General features: G+C 42.1%; 1 protein-coding gene across 4 annotated transcripts in view; it reads right to left on the bottom strand.

Moving 5' to 3' along the window:
- The window catches only part of sema4c (sema domain, immunoglobulin domain (Ig), transmembrane domain (TM) and short cytoplasmic domain, (semaphorin) 4C), a 128980-nt gene that overhangs the window by 63858 nt on the left and 42976 nt on the right, over positions 1 to 22146 (bottom strand). For 2 of the 4 annotated variants that reach the window (XM_039803237.1, XM_039803238.1), the window contains one exon: positions 8440 to 8649. In XM_039803237.1, the coding sequence (XP_039659171.1) occupies positions 8440 to 8563 (124 nt within the window). In that variant the 5' untranslated portion in view covers positions 8564 to 8649. Of the gene's footprint in view, positions 1 to 8439; positions 8650 to 22146 lie in introns of those variants that run through there. The other 2 variants (XM_039803239.1, XM_039803240.1) reach the window with 1 other exon arrangement.

Genomic DNA, 22146 nt, shown 5'->3' with positions numbered 1-22146 from the left:
CATCTTCTTAGCGACCATCAGGGCCAGCTGATAAATTAAACTTTTGCCGAATCCCGTAAGAAAGAGGGCAAAAACATCTTTCCGATCGACAAATGCCTTGATCGCGGTTCTCTGTTCCTCTTTTAAAATTAATGCCCTGTCGAAATCTTCTATAACAGACGCGATGGCGGAATCTACAAATGTCAATTCTCCAGCGGTAGCCATCTTTTTTGTAAACGAATTCAACCCAAGCGCTCTTTGGTGACGTGGTTGATTAAATTACTGTTGATCATCTGTCCATCATCGTATAAAGCCTGCCCTGACTATTTTTATTGGTCCGAACAGCTCTGGTTGGAGCATAGTTGCTCCACAACAGATAAAGTCCAGCCCGAAATTCCCGACCTCGAATGTTGTGGGCGGGGCTAAGTTCGGCTGGCATCCAGGCTAGCTCGAATATGGAAATAATCATAATCACGATTATTTACCACGATTAATCATTGACTTTTGGAAAGATGTTGCATTTATTGAATTTAAAAAACACAGCTCAACGAATTAACAGGGAAAGCACCTTAAACTGTGACATTTCCCCTTAATACTTATCCTGTTTGAACATCTGTTTTTTTAATATTCAGAAATCAGAACACAAGACAAAATATGAGTTTGAGTTGCAAAACACATTAAAAATTAACAGTTTTTCTCGATATATTACATAATATGTAATATATACAGTACATAATCGTAATCGCGATAAAAATTCGATTGATTGCACAGCCCTATGTTAGAGTGTAGACAGGAGCGGTTGGGGATTGAATTACCAACCCTAACAAGCATTATGATCACAGCCTCAGGCAGTGCGTCTAGATTTCTGTCCAGCTGGGTACTGTTACTGATTACTCAGTCCCACCGCCTTTGAATGACTGGGTACTCATGGTGAAGTTATTGGGAGTACCGGCCATAATAGACTCATTTCCTGCTCAAACAATCTGTGGAGGAGGCAGACATGTGCATTTATGTGAGGCACAACATGAACATGTGGTCTGGTCAGACACATTACTTACTTTTAGTATTTTGCATTATGAAATGGTTGATCATACCCTCAAATGAATTATTCTTGCACACAATTTGTATCCCCATATGCTGCATCAACAGGATATCTTAACCTTCCCTTCAGACCTGGCACCATTTTCATTTTTACATTTCAATTCAAGAAGTAAATGAATGAATTAAATCATTTAGTCTATAAAATAATGGAAAATTTCCATCGCAAAGTCTTCAAGTGAAATTGCTAGTTTTTTTCTCTCCCCAATTAATACTGGACAACCCCAAATATATTCAATTTGCAATCAAATAAAACTGAGACATTTAGCAAATCCTCATATTGGAGGTGCACAAACCACCAAAAGTTTGGCAATTTTTGCTGGTTAAAGGTGCTGCAGGTAGGATTGTGAAGACCCAGGACTTAGCCAAAAAATGTGAACATCAACAACTTCTCAGTCCCTCCCCCCCTTTCCGCTAAAGCTCAAAACGATCTCCTAAGCCCCTCCCCCCACAAGGGAGAATGAATAAGTGTGCATGAGCAGGGATTGACATGCAGTTAGACACCCCCCGGCCCTGATTGGTGCATCTGAACAGGGAGTGGTGGATTTTTGCAAATCGCACTACAGTATACACACTATATATATATTTTTTTAAATGACCTGATTCATGTAGTTCTACTGGAACATAGCGTCAGTTTCAGCAAATATAACAGAAAGTTAGTTTTATAAGTCTTACCTACTGCACCTTTAAGTGACTTTAACTTACTTGACTTTGAAAACGGTTGCTGATTATATACCTGTTAACCCTCTGTATACTTTATCATTTGTATAATATATGCAATAATTATGTAATCAAACTGCATCATTAAGTAAAATGTGTTTTACCTGGAAACATATGTGAAAACCAAGCGTGCTTGTCTCGTGTCATTTTGTTCCACGTCAAATGTGTCTGCATGTGTCTGCATGTGAATTCATCACAAGTCAAATGTGGTGAATTTCGCAGGTGATCAACCACATGTGCCTATATCAGGTAAAATGTCAACAATTAGAATCCATTACATGTGAACATACAGTACATGTAAAGTTGTTCTTAAATGTGATGTCAGAGCAATATCTAAAGAAACCACATGTGGCCATACGTGACTTTATCTCTCTGAGATGTTCACTTCACTCGTGTTTTACGTGTTAGGTAAAAGGACCGCAGTGATTTTGAATATAATTTCAATGGTGGCACTTCTAATACACGGGGGGCTTTGGATAAGAGTGGCATTCTCATTTGAATCCACATACCCACTTGCCCCGCACATCAGCTCTCACAAAGCCAGTATGACAACAGAGAGCAGTCCAGGTCCTGACACCTGCTCCGGGCTGTTAATCTTCACTGACTAATCGTGCGCAGGGTCAGGGGATGAGTGACACTCATAGCAGGTAAAAAGGGGTGATGAATCTCCTTCTTCCATCCCTCCCTTCCTCTCTCCCTCTCTCCCATTTATCCTCCCAGTCACGCACAGCCTCTCTCTGCCTCGCTCTCAACTACTCATTACTGTAATTGGAGGGTTTGGGGAGATACGGCAGAGAGACAGAAAGAAAGGGGGAAAAAAAGAACGGTTGAGAGAGAGAGAGAGAGAGAGAGAGAGAGAGACAGAGACAGAGACAGAGAGAGAAAGAGGTTTCTGGAGGTCAGAGGCCCGGCCCTTTTCGACTCTCTTTCCGCTCAATGTTTTTTTCTCTCCCACCATCTCTCATTCTGTCTTTCTTTCTTTCTCCAAATCAAGAGCCATGCATTTGCTTTGGCTTTTCTTTTAGGATGCAGGGCTCATGTGCTGCATCAAAGCGGGCTAGGTTTTCAAACAACATTTTTAAGGGCTCTCTGTCTCCTACCCTCTTCACCTCACTACTACTTTTCTTTCTCTCATTCTTTCTTTCTTTCTTCCTTTCTTTGTTTAACCGCAACTGCTGCGTTTTTGGCTTACTGGCCTCTGTCATTGGGCTCGGGCTAAGGAGTGTGTGTGTGGTTGTGTGTGTGTGTGTGTGTGTGTGTGTGTGTGTGTGTGTGTGTGTGTGTGTGTGTGTGTGTGGGTGTGTAAGTGTATGCATCCAACAGGAGAAAGTGAAAAAGAGAGTGAGAGAAAAAGACAGCACAAAGGAGTGGGAGAAGACAGCGCTGTTATCAGCTGAAGTATTTTCTGTGCTCAATGGAAAAGGCTAAGTTGAGCGGCATGAAAAAAGCATTAAACAACATAATGGATGCTCCAATCAGGTGCGACCAATTCGGTAAGAACCAGGAGGGAAAAGCATAGAGCAGGTCAGTCACAGAGACAGAAAACAAGTCAGAAAGAAAAACTTTTACTTTTAAAGGAGAGGGCTGGTGATATATATTTTCTTATCGTCAACAAATCCCATGAAAAGACTTGAGTTAAATGACTCGGACTCGAGTCAGGCGCCAGTTTAGGCTCAACTTGACAAATGAAGAAAAAAGACTTGCAACTCCAGTTTGACTATATGTGACTTTTGAATAAATAACATTTTAAAGGTCCTATGACATGCTGCTTTTTGGATGCTTTTATATAGACCTTAGTGGTCCCCTAATACTGTATCTGAAGTCTCTTTTATATAGGCCTTAGTGGTCCCCTAATACTGTATCTGAAGTCTCTTTTATATAGACCTTAGTGGTCCCCTAATACTGTATCTGACCATACTGTATCTTGGCCTTGACCAACCACCATGCTTCGCTCGTTTGAAAGCCATGATGTCTCTCTCTCATTGGTGGGCCAAATTCTCTGGGCGGGCAAAGCAGAGAAAGGGGAGGTAACCTTTCCCCTTATGACCTCATAAGGACAAGATTCCTCATCGGCCCATCTGAGCTTTCATTTTCTCAAAGGCAGAGCAGGATACCCAGGGCTCGGTTTACACCTATCACCATTTCTAGCCACTGGGGGACCATAGGCAGGCTGGGGGAACTCATATTAATGTTTAAAACCCTCATAAAGTGAAATTTTCATGCCATGGGACCTAAAAAAGTTGAATTCATAAGTAAATCCTTGCTTTATCATCAGGGGTTTTACAACCTTACTTTAGCTTATTGTATTTAATTTTGGCTAATGCTAGGAAAGATATTGCTGTGTAACTGACATTACATAGTTTGCTGAATATTAAAGTGTCATGCACGCTGTCAGAGTAGCCTTATACAGCGTATTTGTCTGTGCCACAGACCTTAATTGTTGTCCAAAAATGTTTAAAGGATGTCAGTGTACCACAGCGTTGCACTGGGCAACTTGTTCCTTCATTACTGTGAACGTGGTAATGTAGTTTCCTTTGAGTTAAAGGGGAACACCACATAAATGAAGAATTCCAATACTGAGCTACTCTCTCTCTCTCTCTCTCTCTCTCTCTCTCAAAGCCAGGAACAAAAGAAGTCTCAAACTGAATTTTGAAAATGGGCGTAGTTCCCCTTTAAACCCACACGCAGTGTCCAGGTGCTGTAAATACCCTGAATGTGTTTTAATCTGCAGCTCAAATTAGTCTCCAACGAATGCACTTTTACATTTACTCCTGTTTGAGTGGTTTGCTAAAAACTACAAAGTACAATGCTCACCTGATGTGGAAAATTACTTGCACCTTTTTAAAATGTTTTTTTTAGAGTGTTTGTGACCTGCTTTTAGATTGAAGTCTTCGATAAGAACCAATGTACTTGGAGCCGAGTGCCACGGACAGGATAGCTAATCAGAAATTATTGAGAGACAGATTTAAATATCGTTGGTTTTGGTCTTCTCATGGGATTTGTGGCCACTAAGAAAACAATGGAATACAGTAACATCGGCATTTTACTTTAACATTAAGTACAAATGTATGCATGAAAAGGCCTTTAGCAAAAAAGTATGAATGAGAAACGTGTACAATATGAACACGATGTGAATGTATGAAAGACAAACCACATAAAAGTGAAAAGAAATGTTGCACTATGTCAGTGATTAGAGAATTATGTAAATTTGCAGCGCTCATTAGCAGCTCTATAAGGGCCACACATCATTTTAGGACATACAATGGCTCATTAGGAGCAAACTGGGATTTTTATCCCCTCCATAAATGTGACACATGGGTCGCGAGGAATGAAATAAAATGTCAAAATGTGACTTTTAAAAAACACAAAAGAAGAAAAGGTTAATAGATAGTGAAAGAAAGATAAACACAGAGAGAGAGAGAGAGAGGATGTTGGTGTTTCTTCTTCTGCAGCCTCATGTAAGCCTCATGTAATTGCTGGGTGGGGGTGGTGGTGTGGTGCTGTGGGGGGTAAATATTATCTCTTCAACCATCTCTGCCCCACCATGACCCCCCCCCCACACACACACACACACACACACACTCCTGCACTGCCAGAAGCTCCAAATCCCTCAGACTGCCAGCCTAAGCAGTACACACACTCACACACACATATAAACAAAGGGGGATTAGATAGACAGACACACAGCTACACACACACACACACTCTCTCTCTCTCTCTCTACACAAATAGGTATAAACACACACGCCCTCTCTGCCCCCACATTTTCTCTCACTCTGGCTTTTTCATTGCTTGTCTTCTTGTCTGCCTGTCTTTCAAAGTCACACTGCATGCAACTGCACCTCTCTCTCTCTCTCTCTCTCTCTCTCTCTCTCTCTCTCTCACTCACACACACACACACACACACACACACACACACACACACACACACACACACACACACACACACACACACACACACGTACGTTAATATGGAAGCTGTGTGTTTGTGTGTGTGTGTGTGTGTGTGTTTTCCTTTGTCATTCCTCTGCAGCTACTTTCTGTCCTTTTAAGGCAGTTAGTGACCGGCCTCTCTCTCCCAGTCTCTCTCTATGTCTTTCCACCTGTCTCTCTCTTGCTTTCCTTCCATTATGTATCTTCCCTCTCTCTTCTCATTGCACCCCTCCAACACCCCCCCCTCCTCCCCCCGCTCTTTCTGCAGCTTTGTTTTTCCATTTCGTCGCTCTCCTATCTCCTCCTAAGAATCCATCCATATAAGTCATTTTACCCAGTATTGAGCCTGAAAATCTCATATTTTCTCTCCCTCTAACCATGTGGAGCAAGCTGTCAACGCGTAAGATAATCCCACTTGTTTCCAATGCAAATCAATTTATGGCAAAAATCTTTCTGCGCTCGAGTGCCACACTCGAATCAAGTACGATACAAGTGACGCGATCCTCCTTCTCCCGTGTTTCATGACAAGGCTTTTATTCCAAAGACGATTCGTTTCTACAGGCAGGTTTTTTTCCCCCAGAAAATCCTGAAAATTAGATACTTTTAGGTTATGCATTTTTTTTTGCTCCTTCCATATAAGACCATGAGTGCGTAGCTGTCTCTGTTGGCCCTGTCTGGTGTATCTTTACCACAAGAGTGCTCTGGGCAAAGTGCAAAAAAATCTCACTGGCTTTGCTTTGTCACACAGTACTGTAGCATGTACCCAGAACGTATGGACACCCTATCGATAGTTCCCCCCGCCCCATCCTCTGTCCTCACATGCCACCACAACACCAGTGACGACTGTAGCATGGAGGGATGAGAGGAAGGAGGAGGGCTGTGTGTAAAAAAAAAAAAAAAAAAGGAAAAGTGAAAGGGGGGAGGCCATGAGAAAGCTGGGTTTGAAATATCTCTACACCCCACCGCCACCGAGCGGCATTCTCCTCAAGAGCGGCTGAAATCTGAGCCCTTTGTGAAAACGCCATAAGAGCATTTGGGGTTCATACGATGAGCCGCAGCATACAAAGCAAAAAAAGGGGAAGGGAAAGATAAAAAGGCAAACAGAAGTGGAAGAGAAGGGAACGGAGAGATAGATATGGGATGAACGGTGGAATAGGTGGTACAGAGAGGTGAGCTTTTCCCTATATATTTTCCTCTCTTTATAGTATTCCCATAATCCCTAAGAGAGAGAATGCAGCACTTCTTCTTTGAGGGATTAAAAAAAGACTATTTCTCAGCTTGCAACAATTGGCATTGTTCTGTGAAGAAAGTCGGGTCTGGCTGCAGAGGAGGGCCGAGATAAAGAGTGCAAATGCAGTTGAGCGCTAGGATTAGACTGATGTATTGTTTTACTGAGGGTCGATGTCGACCTCTTAACACAAAACCAGAAAGCATCCTACTCTGATATAATGGAAAATCCTCCCTGGTTGCTGTAATGGAATACTTTTCTGAAATGACTGCTTTTGTATCAGATGTCTGACCAGTTAAATCATTCCAAGGCCAATGTGGAGGATTCTACCAAAATCCATCTTGAGGCCTGGCCTCTGTGCATGTGGTCGAAAGCAAGAAAGTAAATGTTTTGTGTCAGGTTCAACTTTGGTGTATGTAAATCTGGATGTTCACCAATAGCAAGCTGTATTGATAGTACTGATCTTTTAGACAACAGAGAACAGATAGAAGCTATGTAAGCCAGTTGCTGTGTTTTATTTACCACCCGTCTGTTGGACTATAAGCTGATCCACAAAAAAGGGAATAGTTTGAGACAGATAGTCGGACTGTAAGGAGATAGAAGTCAATGGTATAAATTCATTAAATAAACCGTGTGGTGGCCAGGTTGGCTCAGTGGTAGAGCAGGTGCAAATATACTGAGAGGTTTATGCCTTGACGCAGAGGTCCAGGGTTCAAATCTGACCTGTGACGATTTCCTGCATGTCTTCCTCCCCTTTCTCACCTAGCTGTCCTGTCAAAAATGAAAGGCTGAAAAGCCCCAAAAATAATCTCTAAAAAAATAAAATAAACCGTGTCAACATTTCGTCCTGTTATCGACCAAGCTTGCTTATATCTGACAGTTAGTGAGCCCAGCAACGGCCCAGTTTGGAGAAAATAGAAAGAAGCTCAGAGACTTAAGAGCGCTACTGTATTTCCGGCTGGCTAGCCAGCTACGGTAGTTCACCAACTAGCCCTGCGTGTAGTCACTACGTAACCAAGCTTTTTACCACTGTGAACAGGCCTTTAAAGACACAGCGAAATAAAAAAATTCAACTTCTAATTGTGTGTCCCTGTGTTAACTGTTCAACTATCTCTTGATATATGCCAAATACATGTTAACAAAATAATTTTTGAGTATTTTTACTTCGCCCACCATAGAAAAAACACACTTAACCGTTAGCTCGTAGGTAGCTAGCAGAGCAATATCCTAGGAACTGTCTGTGTGAAGATACCAGTTTGCTAGCTACTTTGCTAGCCGCAAGTTCAGGATGCGTCATTAAATATTTTTTTTTACATTTTTAGGAAAAGATAAGAGAGATTTTGATATAAAAATGGTTAGCAAGTATTGTGACTTTAAGGAGCCACTACCTAATGGAATTCTCAGTCTGGCTCTCTCTGGAAAGTTTCAGTGGCCCCTGAGGTCGAACTCCTCTATCAGATGGAAATACACCGCTCACTCACCTCGGTACCGAACAGTCTTGCGTGGGATGGGGTTCCAGTTGAGACCCAGCGACTTCTCCCATCCAACCAGAAACACCAGGAGCAAGACTTTGGTCCCGCCCATGGCTCCCATGTCAGCTGCCATTCGTCGGAACCGGCGTTGGCGTGCTGGATCGAGGGATCAATCAGTTGATCAGAGGGACTGGATAGAGCAGCCCGGCTCCTGGCAGCCTGCCCGAGAGAAAAAGCAAAACCAACGCATTAGCTGGAAGCAGCAATTCACTTCCTTTATTGGCTCGGTTGTTTATCAGAATCCATTCTTTCCAGAACAGTATTTACAACTTGCACATTTTTGCACAAAAAAAACCCATTTTATTAATGACTTTTGGCGGGGGGAGTTTATCCTTCCCTCACTCTGAGCGATAATCCAGCTATCGCCACTCAGAAATAGCTTGTCTTGTCAAGCCAATTCAGCAGCAGTATATTAAACTAGGGCTGAGTTATCAAAGGTAATTGGTGCTGGCAATGCATCAAACAAAGTGTTGAGAAATGAATGTCAAGGCAAGGACAATCCAATAGCACTGTGTTGTAAATGAATTGGTTTATACCTAATGAACATGTCAAGTGTGCGGCTACAGAGCGACATTACAGTCCAATAACAGCACAGGATGATTGACTTGTTACACTGCTGCTGCTGCTGCTGCTACTGCTACTGAGACTGACGCACAGCGCCAGAGGAGGAATTTTACATAAAAATAGTACTTACACGCTTACAATGACACACTCTCAAGTTTTTGTATGCTTGCGAGGACCTGCCAGCCCATTAACTTTTACCATATGTCACATCGTTACTTATTGTGTGAACTCAGTGACATCTATTAGCGGCAGAAACGCGGTAATTCAAGGTGCAACATGTTATGTTCAACCGTGAACAGCCTTAGATACATTCATTTATTTTTATCAGTAGAGTGTTCAAGTGTGAAAATAACTTTTTTCAATAATGTTGGATTGCTGCCATCAGTAGATTTGCTGCAGCCACCTGTGCTGATAAACCACAATCAATGATGCCAAGTTCAAAAAGAAATGACATGTTCTGCTTGTTTTTCCCAAAAAATTAAAAAAGTGTTATTGGATGGTCGTATTCATTAAAAAAATCTACACTGATTGACCTACTTGTTTAAAAATTCACCCACATTAAGAAAAACATTTTCTTACTTATACCTCAAGTGATATCTAGTCATGCGGATGGGTTTATCTGCCCAAGTTATGAGATATCTGTCTCTCTCTCTGCTGCTATACACAACCTATACAATGCAGGGGATAGGGCTGCCATATATCCTTTTTTTTTATTGTCATCGTGAAATCAACTTATATATATAATATACACATCGCAAAAGGCTGCGACATATTGCAGAAGACACTAGACACTAGAACAACAACTAGTCACGCATTGCCAGACATTCCTCCACAGCGCTTCGGAGGAGGGTCTGGGTAGTCCACACAGCATTCCGGGATGGGAGAGGAATGTGCTCTGGTTCATTGGCATTTCTTTAAACCAATCAGAATTGTCATGGGCGGCGCTAAGCACCGCAAGGAGCCGCTGCGAAACAGCCTCGCGAAGGAACTTGTTTTGGTGGAACATGTGTACGTTCAAAGGTTGTTTTAGTCGTGCAACAGAAAACTCAGATTGGACAGATAGTCTAGCTAGCTGTCTGGATTTACCCTTTAAAATCCCAACACAAAGAAAGCGTAAGGAACCGGACACCGGCAAAAAGACATGCATCCGGTAGAATTTCCCGGAAGTGTAACGTCGTGGATATAGACGATATAACGTGTGAGTGTCAGTCGTGAGTATACAGTACATGAACACTGGGTAAAGGCTTTGTTTGTTTGATTGTTTTGTTCATGAGATCATAAACGTAAAACCACGTAACAATATTACAGGTCCCTTTTCTAATGTCTCCATCTTTTACAACAATTTTTTATCGGGTTGTACCCCACAGCTCTGTATTAGGGCCGTTGCTTTTCTCTTTCCACTTGGAATATACTGTATATATATATATATATATATATATATTTATATATATATATATATATATATATATAGAGAGAGTATATACTGTATGTATATATATCATCATTTCCTTTTGAAATTAATACTGCTATCTCAGAATAGGTGTTTCTGTTTTCCTTTCATTTGACTTCATCTTATGACCAAAGTGTTTGTATCTATTTGAAATGACCACACTCAAAAGCGGGGCGACAAGCCTCCCGTCATAACCTCCTGCTGGCTGCATGCCCGAGTCTTTTGCATGTCTTAGTCGACAATTAGTAGCACTAATTCGGACCACACTCTATCCTCGAAGGCATTCATGTATGTATTCAGTATGTTATCGGATTGTCTGTTTTCTAAAGGTTACAAAAATCGTCAGAAGCCGCCTCACATTATTATGCCACCTGAAATTGGGTTTCTAGATAGTGTTCCATAACCTGATAAGCACTTTGTTTGAAGTAGACCTAATCTACAAAACATTGTGTCCATGGTTTTCACATAGAGACCTTTTTCTCTCTCGGTAGAAAGTAGTTCCAATCAGATTTTTTTCGAGTACCTGCACGAGACACTGTCTGCAAAGAGATGTCACTGTTACATTTAAATGTCATTTTTAAATGCTGCGAGTGCCACAAGCTAAAATCCTCCCACTTCTATTGTATTCAAATGGCAGCAGAAATCCCAGAGATTTCAAACCTCAGCATGTAAAAACCCAAACCATCTGCATGGCGAGATACCACTGGGAATGGTGACAAATAAAAATAAAAAAGATGTTTTCTTTTAGTAGTAATTTGGGTGAGCTGACCATTTAATTTAAAGGTGACCTCTAATAAACCCACTGCATCTCCAACTCACTGACCATAATCTAAACCAAGTCCAATCACTCTCTCCTTAATACTAAACCAATTACTGAACTTTAACATCACCGCTGCAGATATGAGGAATGATGGGTCTTTCTTAATGTTTGTATTCTTATGAGGAGCACATATCCTCATAAGTGTTGAAATGCGAAGGTCCGCGCACGGCGCAGAAACGCACACACACCTTCTGTAAGCTTTCTGCACTGCGTATCAGCGAGTGAAATGGCGCCTTTGATGATGCATGCTCGTTGGAGAAGGCAACCCACTGACTCTGGGCAACAAAAATGTCAACTATATTTACTTTAACCCAGCACAAAAAGAAAATACCTCTGTACATGTAGCACATTGCATCCCTCCTACTCTCTCTTCCTAATCTATTTCCACATGTGAATATTAAATTCCAGTGCTGGCATAAAAAAAAAAAAAACTAACAACATTTGGCATATATGGTGGATTGGCAGGAGAGGTAATTGAGATGTGTGTGTGTGTGCGTGTGTGTGTGAGTGCGTGCGTGTGTGTGTGCCCATGTCCAACCACAGTGACTGTTATTGATTACACTTTTGAGAGGAAAATGAGAAGAGCCACCCTCCACCCCGAGATCAGATCATAGCGACGTGCTGTTAAATGAGCGTGATTAAACGCTGGGTTTGGGCGAAAGCTCTTCAAGCCTAGCAGTGGCGGCTACCGCTTTGTTGGCCGGGGGGGGGGGGGGCCCCGGGGGAAGGGGGTGTGAGAGGAAAAGGGGGGGGGGGAGGGGGGGGGAAGAAAGAGGGGGAGGGGGAGGGGGGGGGGGGGAAAGGGGGGGGGGGGGGGGAGGGGGGGAGAAGAAAAGGGGAGAAGAGGGAAAAACTGGGTGTTTTTTTTTTTGTTTTTTTTTTTTTTTTTCCCCGGTTTATTGGATGGGGGTTGGGGGGGTGTGCGGCGAGAGCGTGTGTGTGGATATTTTTTTTTTTGGGTTTGGTTTGGTGGGGGAAAAAAATAAAGAAATTAAGGTTTTGATGGATTAGTTGGTGGTTTTTTTTTTTTTTGGTAAAGAAAAAAAAAAAAATTTTCCCCCTTTTTTTTTTTTTTTTTTTTTTTTTTTTTTTTTTTTTTTTTCTTCTCCCTCAACATCCATCCTTCTGTCTCTGTGCTGAAAGCTAACCGAGTGAAGTGGGCATCCTGAAGGCCGGATTAAGTGAAGAGGCAGTGTGTAAACACTGCAGGGGAAGATGAGGAGGAAGAGGATAGCAAAGCAGCGGATACAAGGCTTCTGCTTAGGGAAAGCTTAAAAAACCCTTCACTGTCATTTCCTCTTCCTCTGTTTGCTGCCTTTCTCCGCTTTTCCCCCTCTCTTTCCTCTCCTCCGCTGACAGAGCACAACTTTTTGTCACTAGCCAAAGCGTCAAATTAAAAGTGGATTTTTTTGGGGGGATTTTCAAATCCATCCAAAGAGGGGCATGGATGTAAATTGCTCTTTCTGTGAATAACACCCTGAAACGCACTCCTATTTATTTTGGTCTAGGTTTACATGTGAGCTGTGGACAGATTTAGCTTGTTACTATAGAAATATTGCTTTTGGTTGCCATGATTACAGTGACAAAGACGCTACAGCATTTTTCATTATTAACCTTATATTACTTCTCGTCAAATTCCACATTCACAAATGTACTATTTAAAAAAAAAAAAGAATTCTTTATATGTATGAAGGAAATGGAACTATACTGTACTCAACGGTTTCTTCCTCACAAAACAAAGAAGCTATGAGAAACAATCAATGTATGCAATATCTTGTATCATGTTTTTAGTGTGAACTTTTCCACTTCATTTATTTATATTTGCATTGAATTTGTTCCGTTGTTGTTATTTTCAGTTTGGCACGGCATTTAGTTTTATTTCCCCAATGCTTCATGTGGACGCACATCATTCTCATGTTTGAAATGAGGATTAAAAACATAACGGAACAATCTCCCCTCCGCTCTACTGCTCATGTAGCTGGTTCAGAGGGCTCTGCAGAGAAACACACAGAGGGAGAGAGAGAGAGAGAGAGAGAGAGAGAGAGAGAGAGAGAGAGAGAGAGAGAGAGAGATTGGGGAAGATAAAAGCACGGCATGGCTAGCAGCTAAATATGTCTTCTCCTGCCACAATATCAGGCAAAAATAATTAGAGAATTGTATATATTATCATAATTATTATTCATTTTTTTGGTGTTTTTTTCTTTCTTCTTTTTTATATTATTGTTTCAACGTACCCTTTGAGGGACATGCACATAATTTGTTCATTATCTGCAATTATATCATAATTATCCTGTTTGCTTGTGTTATTATATCAGATGTATTTACACCTTGTTGTTGTTTATATGTATGTTGGTTCTTATGCTTGTCTTAGGCAAAACAGATGTATTGATTTTGTCATGCCAATAAAGCCAACTGAAATTTGAAAAATTGAAAATTGAATTGAGAGGGAGAGAGAGAGAGAGGGAGGGAGAGAAAGAGAGAGAGACATTCTCTGGTTTAACGTTAGCAGCCGTGCACGGTGGATATTGTCCAAGCAGGGACCAGGTGAAGCAAGTTATTGGCAATGCACGCAAGGAGCGTTTCTGTGGGCAACGCTGATTACCACATACTTTTCCCACAGATTCTTTAATGTGTCACACAATAAAAGTGGGATTAGAATGTCTGGCTGGAGAAATGTCAGATAATGAACTGCTCAATGCCATTGTAGTAGAACAACAAGAAATGCAATTTTGCATAATAAATTCTTACTGAAATATGTCACTTGTAAAAAAGAAAAATATCACTATAAACAAACCCATGAGCCAGTGTGGCTCATAAGCAGTGGTGGAATCTTGTTCTTGTTTTTAGTATTTTAGTGTGTTAAGTCTACTTGGCACTTTTGTTTATATATTGTATATACCATATGGTAAAAAAAATAAAAATAAAAGTACATCATCCTTTACTTTAAAGTAAAAGTAGCATTACCACAATAAAAGAAAGTACTCCGCTACGATTAAAAGTCATGCAATTTAAATTGGAATTGTACAAAGCCTTTTAAAAACAGTCCTCAGTTCAGTGTGACTCATTGAGCTGCTTTAATAGCATGTAGCTCAGGGATTCCATGCAGTGCCAATATTGGAGATTGCACCATTCACCATAGAGCAATAACAATCAACTAAGAACAGATTAGCTAGCTGCAATTTTCTTTTCTATTCAGCGTTGTTGCCTTCTTCATTTCTTTCCACCGTGCTGCTGAAACTGCCCCGTGAATCTGCAAGCCACGTCTGCGTCGGGAACTTTATGAACGCCGGGGGAGACGGCTGAAGTCACTCTATGATGTATTTTTCGTCTTCGTTTTCGATCAAGCGGGCGCATTATGATCCCTGGTTGTGTCGTAAGGAGCGAGATTCTGCCTCGCTCTCCCCCTGATGACCAAATTAACTCACTTGCTCAGTCTCTCGCCGCGGCCTCTTTAAGGTCCTGCGGTGTCACATAACTCTGCAGGCGGTATCAAATCATCTTTTAGCTGCTGGCGTTGTTGTTGAGCCTGGTTTAGCTAATGAGGTGAGACGCGGCAGCCTAATGCTATCAGTCAGCACTCCACAATGGAGAGCTCATTAAAACATAGGGAGAAATAGGCCACATGTTCTGATTGGCTTGCTGAGCACGTATGTGGGCGTTTTTTGTTGTTGTCGTGGGGCCTGAATGCGTGCTTGTGTGTGTTCAGTGTGTGTGTGTATTCTTGTCCGACTGTATTGGGAGGTAAGACGAGTCCCCGTAGGGAGAAGCAAACCAGGGTCGTTTCTTCGAAGTGAACGGATGTCGGGGGGGGTGAAAAAGAAAGGAAGACAAGAACGTTGTCAACCCCCATCTGTCTGTCCTCTTTTCTTCATCGCTCTGTGTCTCTGCTTTCCGCTGTCCTCTTACTGCCCTTCCTTTTGCACAACCCTCCTTTCCTGGCAGCCTTTTCCTACCCTTCCTCACATGTTGACACACACACACACACACACACTGACCTCTGGTGCAGTTCCAGCTGATTGCTAGTCCTTCCAGGCATTGTTTGACTTTTAACCCCGACCTCTGACCCTTTTGTGGGTCAGCGAGCCAGGGCGCGTCACCCACTGCACTCCACTCTGTCTTTCACACTGGAACAGACTTAATGTTCTTTGACCCATAACTGCCACTAAAAAAACAAACACACACACGTACGGACGGGACTGACTAAAGAACTGCTCCCACCCTACATCTCCCCTCTCCCTTCCCTGCAAAACAAACACAGCTACCGTCAGCTCTCTTCCTTCCTTCCTTCCTGCAACCCCCCCCTTTCCCTCCACCTTTTATTGCTCCAGGAGCATTTGAACACACACACAAATAAGTGCAAAATCTAACACACACACACACACACACACACACACACACACACACACACACACACACACACACACACACACACACACACACACACACACACACACACAGAAGCTGTTTCACCTAAGTAGAACAAACTGGATCAAACGATTTCACACCTCGTGGACGGTGGTGATGAGAGCGGCTCCAGGACTTTTATTCCGCGCTCCCCTCACTTTGTAATCATTATTGTGGGAGGTTGGAGCAACACTGGTGCATACATGGTTGGACGGACATGTATGGGTTTCGGAGGCTGCCGATAGCCAGGTTTCTACATTGGTTTATTTGAAAAATTCAGAAAAAGGAATGTCCCAACAAATTTATAAAGCTGGAAGCGTCTGAAACAGCAATGACAGCATTGTGGGACAATGAATCTCAGTGTTAAAGACTAAGACAAGACTAACTCTCTAGAATGAAGTATGATATAAAAGGACTAGAAGTAATTACAAGAAAAATGTCTCAACAACTATAGGATCGATTGCCATGAAATGTTGTGCAGGAGTTTAGGGTCCCCAGAGGATAAATTCTACTGAGCTTTCCTCCAGCGCCACCATGAAGTTGACATGGATATTTGATACAGATATTCATGTCCCACTCAGAATTAATTGTGATGATTTTGGTGATTCCCTGATTTTTTTCCCCTAGCGCCATCCTCACGCCAAACTTTTTATTTGTCCAATACTTTGGTTTATGACCACATAACATAACCTGCAGAACAAATGGCATTCCCATCAGCCTCGGCTGTAGTTTGCGTTTGTGTGCTAATGAGTATGTTAGCATACTAACACGCTAAACTAAGCTGGTGAACCTGCTAAACTCTGCATGTTAGCATTGTCAGTGAGCATGTTAGCATGCTGATGTTAGCATTTAGCTTAAAGCACCTGTAAGTGCAGCCTGACAGACAGTGTTGTGCCTGAACATTTGTTATTCATTGAACGATAGTTCATGAACTCGTTCATATTTTGGGCGAACTTGAACTGAACGCTCTGTATTACTGCCTGATGAACGTTACTGTGAACTGTGAATATGGAGGAAAAAAGAACTATGAACTAGTTCATTTTTGGAACTGTGAACTTAGTTCAAAATTTTGAAGTATGAACTATGAACTGAACTAGCTCATTTTAAAATTTGTGAACTGAACTTTGAACTAGCTCATGTAGAAAGTGAACTTTCCCAACACTGCTCAGAGAGTTGCTAGCACGGCTGGCTGTAGACTTTTGCTAGTACAGGTGAAAACATCTGCCACTGCAGAAAAATAATTTGAACCTGGTCTCATTACAAATCACCTTGTTTCAAGAACATTCCGGAAATGAGTGCCAGTATCTTGAAACAATACAGAAAAAGGCAGCACATGGCATTAGAATACAGAAAATGGCACTCAATTGAAGACATTTGTTATTAAAAACATGTTCAAACTAGTTAGTTTGTTTTAGTGCTAATTAGTAGGCTATATATTAGCATACTAACACGCTAAACAAAGCTGGTGAAACTCAATGAGCATGTTAGCATACTGATTTTTAGCGTTTAGCTCAAAGCACCTCAAAGTGCAGCCTGGCTGTAGACTTTTGCTAGTACAGGTGAAAAAATCTGCCACTGCAGAAAAACTATTTAAACCTCATTACAAATCAACTTGTTTCAAGAACATTCTGGAAATGAGTGTCAGTATCTTGAAACAACCAAAAATTCAGCACTTGGCATTAGAATACAGAAAATGGCTCTCAATTTGAGGAAATTGTTACTGAAAACATGTTTAAACTAGAGGGGCACTTAAAGAACGCAGACTTCTACCAAGGCCATGCCCAATCTCGTAATATTAATGAAAGTTAAAAAATGTAATGGGTTCTTCCTTGGCCTATCCTCTACATACTTCCACTAAGTTTCATGAAAATTAGTCAGACGGACAAATAAACCTAACCTTTGGCGGAGGTTATGATCTCACTGCACTGTTTTTTTCACTTGTTTGGAAAAAGACTTTTAGGACTAGCGTGATGGTCATTTCCTACCTTTGACTAGGGAGGAATCTCCATCACACAGGAAGTGGATGTCACTTAAATAGAAAAAAGTGGGTCCTTTAGGAGAAACCGTTCATTTGGTGCCACTGTTCAGCTTTTTGAACTTTCAAAGAGACCTCTTACAGATAAATAGTTCAAAGCGTGATACATTTTCCACACAGAAGGATTCATTGCCAAGTGATAATTTGTAACCCGAGTTCATTTAGCATTCTGGTGGTTCAAAATGTTATCTGAGAGTCTGTGAAGCCACCAGACAGCCTTGGAAGAAGATGTATCGTATGATAATTTCACAAATTTAAATGCTTTTTATACAGCTGAAACGTTTTGATCAGAAAATCAGCCTTTATAAACAGGGAGGTTCCTCCAAAACAGTTTTGGTGATTTGGATCCGAGCTTACACGCTGTAAGTCGCTCTGTATGACATACTGTCAAAATATACAATGGCTACCCTTGTGACGTTTGATCAAAGAAGAGATTTCAAAGTTCCGGGGTTCAAGTCCAGAGCAAAATGAATATGAAATCGGAATGAAAAAATATCATGTTACAGCACTCCCTGCAAAATTGATGACTTGTGGAACGTGAAGTCAACAAGGACTTCAGCATCGTGCTATATCTTCTCACTTGTTCAAACAGTTCTGCAGAGCCATGCCTGCAACAGGCCTGGGAAACAAAAGCCTTACAGCTCAACATGGCACCGAAAAGCTTTTTCCCAGAAAGATGAAGACAACTGATCTTTTATTCAGAGTGTGAAGCTAATGGAGCAGACATGGACACTCCATTGACAAGCATACACCACCCACACTGTACTCAGCATCTGAGAGCCTTTGTACAAAGGCACAGGTGGACACTTAAAGCAGGTACGGTGTGTGTTTAAGTGTGACAGTGTGCATGCACGATTTAAGGCAATATCAAGCCTGAATGAGTCTGCATCTAAGTGATAGCATTAACTAGCATGTCTGTGAATATCGCTGTGACCAAATGGGTGTGTTGAGTCTTTATGTTGACCAACTCACATTAAAGAGCTGTGTGTGTGTGTGTGTGTATGTGTGTGTGTGCGGATGAAAGACTAACAATCAAAGAGGGGTTTGATCAGCCTCTTGCAGCGTGTGAGGTGTGTGTATGAATGTAGAAGATGAATGCAAAAGAGTTTGTGTGTGTGATAGTGCCATAGCATCCAACATGATGTTAAAGGTGCAGTAGGTAAGACTTATAAAACTAACTTTCTGTCATATTTGTTGAAACTGACCCTATGTTCCAGTAGAACTACATGAAGCAGGTAATACATTTAAAAAAAAAAGCTGGCTCCTCTGGCAGCCTTTAGTGCGATTTGCAAAAATCCACCGCTCCCTGTTCAGATGCACCAATTAAGGCCAGGGGGGTGTCTAACTGCGTGTCAATCACTGCTCATGCACACGCATTGATGTTCACATTTTTTGGCTAAGTCCTGGATCTTCGCAATCCTACCTACGGCACCTTTAAGCGTTTGAAATACCCCTTTAAAAAGGTATCTCCATCAATATGTGAGCCACCCATCAAGTTTCATGCACCTGAGTGCAGTAATGATTTGCTAACCAGCGGCGGGGCATCAATCAATTCAGCCTGTTCTCGCGAACCATGCGTTCGAAAAGCCACGAAAAGATAAGCACTGTAATTCGTCTGATTTCCACGTTTTCTTTTTGGTGTGTGCACCACATTGACTGCTGCTGTGTGAGAGACTGCTGCGTGGGTCGGGCGTTAACACACAGGACTTTCAACCCCGGGAGCGGAGTTTGATACCTGGGGAAAACAAAAGACTTTCACCCAGGAAATGTGTGTTACAATACAAACTAAGATCTTTTTCCTAAACTTAACTAGTCAGTTCGGGGCCTAAACTTAACTTTTGTTGCCGCTTAAAGTGCCCATATTATGAAAAAAACAGTTTTTCTGGGATTTGGGGTGTTCTTTTGTGTCTCTGGTGCTTCCACACACATACAAACTTTGAAAAAATCCATCCATGCTGTTTTGAGTGAGATACGGTTTCTGAATGTGTCCTGCCTTCAGTCTCCTGGTGAGCTGTTCAAAATCGGCCTCGGACTGTGACGTCACAGTCCGAAATGAGCTGGCTAACCACAACCGTTAGCTCGTAGCGTTAGCGTTAGCCGGCTAATGCTAGCGTTAGAATGCTACGTCGTTCTCAATAGCAAAGCACTGCTACGACACACACAAGTTCACCATAATCTACAAAAGAACTACTTACATGTGTGCCCTCATTTAGAAGTCTCCCAGCTAATCCTGCCTTGTAACTGACCAAAGTTGGAGAAACAGGCTTTCTTTTACTGTCTCTAGAGTTAGCTAGCTGACATGCTCTACATCTGAGCTACTGAGCATGTGCGAGTGCAATCAAAGATAGTACAGAAGAAGAAGATGAAAAGAGGTCTCACTCTGTAGCTAAAACAGAAACCAGGTGAAAAGAGGATCTGCAGAAGTGAGAGAGAGCTGTGCAGTACAACAAAAATATGGTGTTTTTTGAAAATTAAACCATGTAAACCTATTCTGGTAAAACCATAAAATACAATTATGAACCTGAAAATGAGCATAATATGGGCGCTTTAATGCTCACTTTCTCTTGCCTAAACTTAACCGTAATCTCCGCCGAAAATAACAGGCAGCTCACCTATTCTCGGGTAACTAAACCACCAACTACCCATGACCTGACGGAGCACCACGGCCGGTGTCGCAGAGCTCTGTTGCGGCTGAACATATCTACTAACTGCCGCTGATACGACCAAGCTGTGACGGAGGTCTGTAGCCGCGTCACAAAGCTCTGTAGTGGCTTAAACAGCTAGCAACTACCGCTCTTCAGCCGATGTCACGTGACCAGCCGGCAGCCTCCTAGTTTTTGTATGATATCGTGCGTTTTAGTGTTCATAACTTGTCGTACAATATCATACGAACCTGTTCTCAGTGACATGAGAATGCATTGATCAATTCAACAGCATCAAGTTGATGTCACTGACTTTCCTTGCACACGGTGACAGGAATTCCCCTCCCATCCTAATTACCTCAAACTGAAGCGGAACGGAGCACCCACATTTGACTTTACTTAACAACCTACTTTCACTTGATGGAAACGTCAAAAAAATTTAACTCCCACGAGAGTTTGCAGTGTAACATATTTGCATCCCGCGCTGCTGCCTCCCTCCAGCACCCCGCTCTTTCATGTCTCTCCCCTGGGAGATTCTGCAGGCCTTCAAATCTCCATCTCTTCTCCTTTCATCCTTACTGAAGCTCTTGCTCCCCCCCCACTCCCCCCCTCCACCCCACCGCCCCCTCCTGCCTTGTCCATGTCATGGTTGGCTGGTCAGGCGTGGTCGGCTTATAATTCTTTGATCGGAGCTCTGATCTCTTCCATCAGTGCCAGGGGCTCCAGCTGATTACAGATGAAATGGATCTGATTTGGAATCTAACTTGGGGCCAAACACCTGCTCAGACCCCAAGAAGTGATAGAAGAGGAGGCGCGGGCGGGAAGATGAAACCAGAGAGACTGACGTCCAGTTCATCGGACAGCGGGACCATCTGTGCCTTTGGTTTGCGGCCGTAAACGCACGACTGATGGAGGCCGATCTCACTCCAATCATCTGGGGATTGGACGTGCCTTTCAGTACAAAGCTTCAACAACAATTGATCCCTAATTTAACTGATATCGATATATATATATATATATATATATATATATATATATATATATATATATATATATATATGATTACCCAATCATTTTTCATCACCCAATCAATTTTGCAAATTGACTAAATTAAATCAGCCCATTTTTGTCATTGTAATGACAACCGTTTGGGTAACTGTTTCTAGCTTCCTTGTCGACTCAAATAGTTTTGACGAGACAGATGCGCCAGTCACTAGTGATTGATTGGGACAAAATAACCCCAACACGGTGCAGTAAAATGACATCTGAACAGGGGAGACCTCTGGCTCACCCGGTAAGAGCGTGCGCCCCATGTAGGCTGAGGCCTTTGCCACGGCCTGGGTTTGAATCCGACCTGCGGCCCTCTGCTGCGTGTCATCCCCCATCTCTCTCTCCCACCTTTCCTGTCTATCCACTGTCACTCTGGAATAAAGGTAAAAAAGCCCCCCACACTCCTAAAAAAAAAAAAAAAAAAGACATCTGAACAGTAACATGAGCATGAAAATAAAATGTTTTTGGGCTAAGGGGTTCGTTGAGAGAGAGTGGAGAGAGAGAGAGAGCTACATTAACCAGATCTCTCGTAATCCTTTAACCTGATTGTGGAAACCAGGTTTTGGTTTACTTGAGATGTAAGAAATACGATTAGCTCAGAAAGCCGACATTAACCAGGTTACGTATGTGCGAGCAGACAAACTGTCTGTGTGTGTGTGTGTGTGTGTGTGTGTGTGTGTGTGCGTATCTG

The sequence above is a fragment of the Perca fluviatilis genome, chromosome 6, assembly GCF_010015445.1.
Source record: "Perca fluviatilis chromosome 6, GENO_Pfluv_1.0, whole genome shotgun sequence".
Classification (NCBI taxonomy): Eukaryota; Metazoa; Chordata; class Actinopteri; order Perciformes; family Percidae; genus Perca; species Perca fluviatilis.
The sequence above is the reverse complement of the archived record's forward strand: the minus strand, read 5'-3'. Positions and strand labels throughout refer to the sequence as shown.